Source organism: Engystomops pustulosus, chromosome 2 (genome assembly GCF_040894005.1).
Source record: "Engystomops pustulosus chromosome 2, aEngPut4.maternal, whole genome shotgun sequence".
NCBI lineage: Eukaryota > Metazoa > Chordata > Amphibia > Anura > Leptodactylidae > Engystomops > Engystomops pustulosus.
The window spans coordinates 260,277,526-260,288,117 of record NC_092412.1 but is presented as its reverse complement, the minus strand read 5'-3'; the positions used below and the strand labels follow the sequence as shown (position 1 = coordinate 260,288,117).

At 48.6% G+C, this 10,592-nt stretch overlaps 1 protein-coding gene across 1 annotated transcript in view; it reads left to right on the top strand.

The window, feature by feature from the left end:
* The first annotated feature begins 4,997 nt into the window (after nt 1-4,997).
* The window catches only part of LOC140116826 (cystatin-A1-like), an 83,879-nt gene continuing 78,284 nt past the window's right edge, over nt 4,998-10,592 (top strand). Inside the window, exon 1 of the mRNA XM_072133261.1 lies at nt 4,998-5,154. Within this exon, the coding sequence (XP_071989362.1) occupies nt 5,008-5,154 (147 nt within the window). The 5' untranslated portion in view covers nt 4,998-5,007. The remainder of the gene's footprint in view (nt 5,155-10,592) is intronic.

Genomic DNA, 10,592 nt, shown 5'->3' with positions numbered 1-10,592 from the left:
TCACCATCAGATTTTTCTTGTAATTGACTTCTCCGAATTTGCACCTTCAACAAAAGTCATCTGCAATCCTTAAAGGGTGTTTCCATTTCATCAAGTGATGGATATTGCGTGAATAACAACAAGTTGTGCAATTTTCCAATATACTTCCTGTACTAATTCATCACGGTTCTCTAGACCTCTGCTTGCTGTCATTCCATAGAAAGTTTCATTGTTTATTTCCATTGGACAGAGATCTGACCCTGGTCACACAGGTGCACGGCTCATTATATCACACAGGTGCCCGGCTCATTATATCACACAGGTGCACGGCTCGTTACATCACACAGGTGCCCGGCTCATTATATCACACAGGTGCACGGCTCGTTACATCACACAGGGGTCTGGCTCATTATATCACACAGGTGCGCGGCTCGTTATATCACACAGGTGCGCGGCTCGTTACATCACACAGGGGTCTGGCTCATTATATCACACAGGTGCACGGCTCATTATATCACACAGGTGCCCGGCTCGTTATATCACACAGGTGCACGGCTCGTTATATCACACAGGTGTACGGCTTGTTATAACACACAGGTGCACGGCTCGTTATATCACACAGGTGTACGGCTCGTTATAACACACAGGGGTCTGGCTCATTATATCACACAGGTGCGCGGCTCGTTATATCACACAGGTGCGCGGCTCGTTACATCACACAGGGGTCTGGCTCATTATATCACACAGGTGCGCGGCTCGTTATATCACACAGGTGCCCGGCTCGTTATATCACACAGGTGCACGGCTCGTTATATCACACAGGTGTACGGCTTGTTATAACACACAGGTGCACGGCTCGTTATATCACACAGGTGCACGGCTCATTATATCACACAGGTGCACGGCTCGTTATATCACACAGGTGCACAGCTCGTTATAACACACAGGTCCGCGGCTCGTTATATCACACAGGTGCACGGCTCGTTATAACACACAGGTGCACGGCTCATTATATCACACAGGTGCGCGGCTCGTTATATCACACAGGTGCCCGGCTCGTTATATCACACAGGTGCACGGCTCGTTATATCACACAGGTGTACGGCTCGTTATATCACACAGGTGCACGGCTCGTTATATCACACAGGTGCATGGCTCGTTATATCACACAGGTGTATAGCTCGTTATATCACACAGGTGCACGGCTCGTTATATCACACAGGTGCACGGCTCGTTATATCACACAGGTGTCCGGCTCGTTATATCACACAGGTGCACGGCTCGTTATATCACACAGGCGCACGGCTCGTTATATCACACAGGTGCACGGCTCGTTATATCACACAGGTGCACGGCTCGTTATATCACACAGGCGCACGGCTCGTTATATCACACAGGTGCACGGCTCGTTATATATCACACAGGTGCACGGCTCGCTATACCACACAGGTGCACGGCTCGTTATATCACACAGGTGCGCGGCTCGTTATATCACACAGGTGCACGGCTCGCTATATCACACAGGTGCACGGCTCGTTATATCACACAGGTGCACGGCTCGTTATATCACACAGGTGCACGGCTCGTTATATCACACAGGTGCCCGGCTCGTTACATCACACAGGGGTCTGGCTCATTATATCACACAGGTGCGCGGCTCGTTATATCACACAGGTGCGCAGCTCGTTATATCACACAGGTGCACGGCTCATTATATCACACAGGTGCACGGCTCGTTATATCACACAGGTGCACGGCTCGTTATATCACACTGGTGCACGTCTCGTTATATCACACAGGTGCACGGCTCGTTATATCACACAGGTGCGCAGCTCGTTATATCACACAGGTGCACAGCTCGTTATATCACACAGGTGCACGGCTCGTTATATCACACAGGTGCACGGCTCGTTATATCACACAGGTGCACGGCTCGTTATATCACACAGGTGCACGGCTCGTTATATCACACAGGTGCACGGCTCGTTATATCACACAGGTGCATGGCTCATTATATCACACAGGTGCGCGGCTCGTTATATCACACAGGTGCCCGGCTCGTTATATCACACAGGTGCACGGCTCGTTATATCACACAGGTGTACGGCTTGTTATAACACACAGGTGCACGGCTCGTTATATCACACAGGTGTACGGCTCGTTATAACACACAGGTCCGCGGCTCGTTATATCACACAAGTGCACGGCTCGTTATAACACACAGGTGCACGGCTCATTATATCACACAGGTGCGCGGCTCGTTATATCACACAGGTGCCCGGCTCGTTATATCACACAGGTGCACGGCTCGTTATATCACACAGGTGTACGGCTCGTTATATCACACAGGTGCACAGCTCGTTATATCACACAGGTGCACGGTTTGTTATATCACACAGGGGTCTGGCTCATTATATCACACAGGTGCCCGGCTCGTTATATCACACAGGTGCCCGGCTCGTTACATCACACAGGGGTCTGGCTCATTATTTCACACAGGTGCCCGGCTCGTTATATCACACAGGTGCCCGGCTCGTTATATCACACAGGTGCACAGCTCGTTATATCACACAGGTGCACGGTTTGTTATATCACACAGGTGCATGTCTCATTATATCACTCAGGGGTGCGGCTTGTTATATCACACAGGTGCACGGCTCGTTATATCACACAGGTGCAGGGCTCGTTATATCACACAGGTGCACGGCTCGTTATATATCACACAGGTGCACGGCCCATTATATCACACAGGTGCACGGCTCGTTATATCACACAGGTGCACGGCCCGTTATATCACACAGGTGCACGGCTCTCTATATCACACAGGTGCACGGCTCGTTATATCACACAGGTGCACGGCTCGTTATATCACACAGGTGCATGGCTCGTTATATCACACAGGTGCACGGCTCAATATATCACACAGTTGCACGGCTCGTTATATCACACAGGTGCACGGCTCATTATTTCACACAGGTGCCCGGCTCGTTATATCACACAGGTGCCCGGCTCGTTATATCACACAGGTGCACGGCTCGTTATATCACACAGGTGCACGGCTCGTTATATATCACACAGGTGCGCGGCTCGTTATATCACACAGGTGCACGGCTCGTTATATATCACACAGGTGCACGGCTCGTTATATCACACAGGTGCACGGCTTGTTAGTATCACACAGGTGCACGGCTCGTTATATCACACAGGTGCACGGCTCAATATATCACACAGGTGCATGGCTCGTTATATCACACAGGTGCACGGCTCGTTATATCACACAGGTGCACGGCTCTCTATATCACACAGGTGCACGGCTCGTTATATCACACAGGTGCACGGCTCGTTATATCACACAGGTGCATGGCTCGTTATATCACACAGGTGCGCAGCTCGTTATATCACACAGGTGCACGGCTCATTATATCACACAGGTGCACGGCTCGTTATATCACACAGGTGCGCGGCTCGTTACATCACACAGGGGTCTGGCTCATTATATCACACAGGTGCGCGGCTCGTTATATCACACAGGTGCCCGGCTCGTTATATCACACAGGTGCACGGCTCGTTATATCACACAGGTGTACGGCTTGTTATAACACACAGGTGCACGGCTCGTTATATCACACAGGTGTACGGCTCGTTATAACACACAGGTCCGCGGCTCGTTATATCACACAGGTGCACGGCTCGTTATAACACACAGGTGCACGGCTCATTATATCACACAGGGGTCTGGCTCATTATATCACACAGGTGCCCGGCTCGTTATATCACACAGGTGCACGGCTCGTTATATCACACAGGTGTACGGCTCGTTATATCACACAGGTGCACGGCTCGTTATATCACACAGGTGCATGGCTCGTTATATCACACAGGTGTATGGCTCGTTATATCACACAGGTGCACGGCTCGTTATATCACACAGGTGCGCGGCTCGTTATATCACACAGGTGCACGGCTCGTTATATATCACACAGGTGCGCGGCTCGCTATATCACACAGGTGCACGGCTCGTTATATCACACAGGTGCACGGCTCGTTATATCACACAGGTGCACGGCTCGTTATATCACACAGGTGCCCGGCTCGTTATATCACACAGGTGCCCGGCTCGTTATATCACACAGGGGTCTGGCTCATTATATCACACAGGTGCCCGGCTCGTTATATCACACAGGTGCCCGGCTCGTTACATCACACAGGGGTCTGGCTCATTATTTCACACAGGTGCCCGGCTCGTTATATCACACAGGTGCCCGGCTCGTTATATCACACAGGTGCACAGCTCGTTATATCACACAGGTGCACGGCTCGTTATATATCACACAGGTGCGCGGCTCGTTATATCACACAGGTGCACGGCTCGTTATATATCACACAGGTGCACGGCTCGTTATATCACACAGGTGCACGGCTCGTTAGTATCACACAGGTGCACGGCTCGTTATATCACACAGGTGCACGGCTCAATATATCACACAGGTGCACGGCTCGTTATATCACACAGGTGCACGGCTCGTTATATCACACAGGTGCACGGCTCTCTATATCACACAGGTGCACGGCTCGTTATATCACACAGGTGCACGGCTCGTTATATCACACAGGTGCGCACGCGATCGATTTTTGGCGCAATCGCGCCGTCTTTCACGTGTCAGAAATCGGGGGGCGTGGCCGCCGGACAACCCGAAGGATTCGGAAAAACCTCAGAATTTAAAAAGCCATTTGTGTCGCAAGATCAAGCACTCACATACACCAGAAAAAAGCAGGTGAACTCCGGCGGACCTCGGCGCAGCAGCGACACCTAGTGAATATCGGCGCACGGACCTTAGTGAATCCCGGCAGAACCCGAATCAGCGCCGGAGAACCCGCTGCTGGATCGCGACTAGACCGGGTAAGTAAATGTGCCCCAATGTGTGCAGAGAGATCACATCCCCCCTCCCACACATCAGTGGTACAGTCCAGGGATATATAAGCAGGTGGATACAGCCCTGTGTATAGGCTGCAGAGCTAGCACTCACTATGGCCGGGGCTCACTTTGCTTTATTATTTCTTCTTGCTGTTATTCCAGGGCATCGCACATATGAATATGAGGAGCCTTACTTTCCTTACGATCTATTGGGTCCAGAATTGCCGGGGGACCTGGAAATACAAGATTTCTGTGACTCGGTAAGTAACAAAACATAACTATGTCCCCCGTGTCACTGATGCTGTGTATATGCATCTACAATGTTAGACAACTTATACATGAAACGGATCCCGGCCCCTCCTGACCCTGTACCATGTATCATCTATAACATGTGATATTATTACACTGCAGACATCCCGGCCCCTCCTGACCCTGTACCATGTATCATCCATAACATGTGATATTATTACACTGCAGACATCCCGGCCCCTCCTGACCCTGTACCATGTATCATCCATAACATGTGATATTATTACACTGCAGACATCCCGGCCCCTCCTGACCCTGTACCATGTATCATCCATAACATGTGATATTATTACACTGCAGACATCCCGGCCCCTCCTGACCCTGTACCATGTATCATCCATAACATGTGATATTATTACACTGCAGACATCCCGGCCCCTCCTGACCCTGTACCATGTATCATCCATAACCTGTGATATTATTACACTGCAGACATCCTGGCCCCTCCTGACCCTGTACCATGTATCATCTATAACATGTGATATTATTACACTGCAGACATCCCGGCCCCTCCTGACCCTGTACCATGTATCATCCATAACATGTGATATTATTACACTGCAGACATCCCGGCCCCTCCTGACCCTGCACCATGTATCATCCATAACATGTGATATTATTACACTGCAGACATCCCGGCCCCTCCTGACTCTGTACCATGTATCATCCATAACATGTGATATTATTACACTGCAGACATCCCGGCCCCTCCTGACCCTGTACCATGTATCACCCATAACATGTAATATTATTACACTGCAGACATCCCGGCCCCTCCTGACCCTGTACCATGTATCATCCATAACATGTGATATTATTACACTGCAGACATCCCGGCCCCTCCTGACCCTGTACCATGTATCATCCATAACATGTTATATTATTACACTACACTACATCCCGCCCCTCCTGACCCTGTACCACGTATCATCCATAACATGTGATATTATTACACTGCAGACATCCCGGCCCCTCCTGACCCTGTACCATGTATCATCTATAACATGTGATATTATTACACTGCAGACATCCCGGCCCCTCCTGACCCTGTACCATGTATCATCAATAACATGTAATATTATTACACTACAGACATCCTGGCCCCTCCTGACCCTGTACCGTGTATCATCCATAACATGTGATATTATTACACTGCAGACATTCCGGCCCCTCCTGACCCTGTACCATGTATCATCCATAACATGTGATATTATTACACTGCAGACATTCCGGCCCCTCCTGACCCTGTACCATGTATCATCCATAACATGTGATATTATTACACTGCAGACATCCCGGCCCCTCCTGACCCTGTACCATGTATCATCTATAACATGTGATATTATTACACTGCATACATCCCGGCCCCTCCTGACCCTGTACCATGTATCATCCATAACATGTGATATTATTACACTGCAGACATCCCGGCCCCTCCTGACCCTGTACCATGTATCATCCATAACATGTGATATTATTACACTGCAGACATCACGGCCCCTCCTGACCCTGTACCATGTATCATCCATAACATGTGATATTATTACACTGCAGACATCCCGGCCCCTCCTGACCCTGTACCATGTATCATCCATAACATGTGATATTATTACACTGCAGACATCCCGGCCCCTCCTGACCCTGTACCATGTATCATCCGTAACATGTGATATTATTACACTGCAGACATCCTGGCCCCTCCTGACCCTGTACCATGTATCATCCATAACATGTGATATTATTACACTGCAGACATCCCGGCCCCTCCTGACCCTATACCATGTATCATCCATAACATGTTATATTATTACACTGCAGACACCCCGGCCCCTCCTGACCCTGTACCATGTATCATCCATAACATGTGATATTATTACACTGCAGACATCCCAGTCCTCCTGACCCTGTACCATGTATCATCCATAACATGTGATATTATTACAATGCAGACATCCCGGCCCCTCCTGACCCTGTACCATGTATCATCCATAACATGTGATATTATTACACTGCAGACATCCTGGCCCCTCCTGACCCAGTACCATGTATCATCCATAACATGTGATACTATTACACTGCAGACATCCCGGCCCCTCCTGTCCCTGTACAATGTATCATCCATAACATGTGATATTATTACACTGCAGGCATCCCGGCCCCTCCTGACCCTGTACCATGTATCATCCATAACATGTTATATTATTACACTGCAGACACCCCGGCCCCTCCTGACCCTGTACCATGTATCATCCATAACATGTGATATTATTACACTGCAGACATCCCGGCCCCTCCTGACCCTGTACCATGTATCATCCATAACATGTGATATTATTACACTGCAGACATCCCGGCCCCTCCTGACCCTGTACCATGTATCATCCATAACATGTGATATTATTACACTGCAGACATCCCAGCCCCTCCTGACCCTGTACCATGTATCATCCATAACATATGATATTATTACACTGCAGACATCCCAGCCCCTCCTGACCCTGTACCATGTATCATCCATAACATGTGGTATTATTACACTGCAGACATCCCTCCTGACCCTGTACCATGTATCACCCATAACATGTGATATTATTACACTGCAGACATCCCGGCCCCTCCTGACCCTGTACCATGTATCATCCATAACATGTGATATTATTACACTGCAGACATCCCAGCCCCTCCTGACCCTGTACCATGCATCATCCATAACATGAGATATTATTACTATGCAGACATCCCGGCCCCTCCTGACCCTGTACCATGTATCATCCATAACATGTGATATTATTACACTGCAGACATCCCAGCCCCTCCTGACCCTGTACCATGTATCATCAATAACATGTAATATTATTACACTACAGACATCCCAGCCCCTCCTGACCCTGTACCATGTATCATCTATAACATGTGATATTATTGCACTGCATACATCCCAGCCCCTCCTGACCCTGTACCATGTATCATCCATAACATGTGATATTATTACACTGCAGACATCCCAGCCCCTCCTGACCCTGTACCATGTATCATCTATAACATGTGATATTATTACACTGCAGACATCCCGGCCCCTCCTGACCCTGTAGCATGTATCATCCATAACATGTGATATTATTACACTGCAGACATCCCGGCCCCTCCTTACCCTGTACCATGTATCATCCATAACATGTGATATTATTACACTGCAGACATCCCGGCCCCTCCTGACCCTGTACCATGTATCATCCATTACATGTGATATTATTACACTGCAGACATCCCGGCCCCTCCTGACCCTGTACCATGTATCATCCATAACATGTGATATTATTACACTGCAGACATCTCGGCCCCTCCTGACCCTGTACCATGTATCATCCATAACATGTGATATTATTACACTGCAGACATCCCGGCCCCTCCTGACCCTGTACCATGTATCATCCATAACATGTGATATTATTACACTGCAGACATCCTGGCCTCTCCTGACCCTGTACCATGTATCATCCATAACATGTGATATTATTACACTGCAGACATCCCGGCCCCTCCTGACCCTGTACCATGTATCATCCATAACATGTGATATTATTACACTGCAGACATCCCGGCCCCTCCTGACCCTGTACAATGTATCATCCATAACATGTGATATTATTACACTGCAGACATCCCGGCCCCTCCTGACCCTGTACCATGTATCATCCATAACATGTGATATTATTACACTGCAGACATCCCGGCCCCTCCTGACCCTGTACCATGTATCATCCATAACATGAGATATTATTACACTGCTGTTATCTTGGGCCCCTCCTGACCCTGTACCATGTATCATCCATAACATGTGATATTATTACACTGCAGACATCCCCTCCTGACCCCGTACCATGTATCATCCATAACATGTGATATTATTACACTGCAGACATCCCGGCCACTCCTGACCCTGTACCATGTATCATCCATAACATGTGATATTATTACACTGCAGACATCCCGGCCCCTCCTGACCCTGTACCATGTATCACCCATAACATGTGATATTATTACACTGCAGACATCCCGGCCCCTCCTGACCCTGTACCATGTATCATCCATAACACATAACATGTGATATTATTACACTGCAGACATCCCGGCCCCTCCTTACCCTGTACCATGTATCATCCATAACATGTGATATTATTACACTGCAGACATCCTGGCCACTCCTGACCCTGTACCATGTACCCTCCATAACATGTGATATTATTACACTGCAGACATCACGGCCCCTCCTGACCCTGTACCATTTATCATCCATAACATGTGATATTATTACACTGCAGACATCCTGGCCCCTCCTGACCCTGTACCATGTATCATCCGTAACATGTGATATTATTACACTGCAGACATCCCGGCCCCTCCTGACCCTGTACCATGTATCATCCATAACATGTGATATTATTACACTGCAGACATCCCGGCCCCTCCTGACCCTGTACCATGTATCATCCATAACATGTGATATTATTACACTGCAGACATCCCGACCCCTCCTGACCCTGTACCATGTATCATCCATAACATGTGATATTATTACACTGCAGACATCCCGGCCCCTCGTGACCCTGCACCATGTATCATCCATAACATGTGATATTATTACACTGCAGACATCCCGGCTCCTCCTGACCCTGTACCATTTATCATCCATAACATGTGATATTATTACACTGCAGACATCCTGGCCCCTCCTGACCCTGTACCGTGCATCATCCATAACATGTGATATTATTACACTGCAGACATCCCGGCCCCTCCTGACCCTGTACCATGTATGATCCATAACATGTGATATTATTACACTGCAGACATCCCGACCCCTCCTGACCCTGTACCATGTATCATCCATAACATGTGATATTATTACACTGCAGACATCCCGGCCCCTCCTGACCCTGCACCGTGTATCATCCATCACATGTGATATTATTACACTGCAGACATCCCGGCCCCTCCTGACCCTGTACCGTGTATCATCCATAACATGTGATATTATTACACTGCAGACATCCCGGCCCCTCCTGACCCTGCACCATGTATCATCCTTAACATGTGATATTATTACACTGCAGACATCCCGGCCCCTCCTGACCCTGCACCGTGTATCATCCATAACATGTGATATTATTACACTGCAGACATCCCGGGCCCTCCTGACCCTGTACCGTGTATCATCCATAACATGTGATATTATTACACTGCAGACATCCCGGCCCCTCCTGACCCTGTACCATGTATCATCCATAACATGTGATATTATTACACTGCAGACATCCCGGCCCCTCCTGACCCTGTACCATGTATCATCCATAACACGTGATATTATTACACTGCAGACATCCCGGCC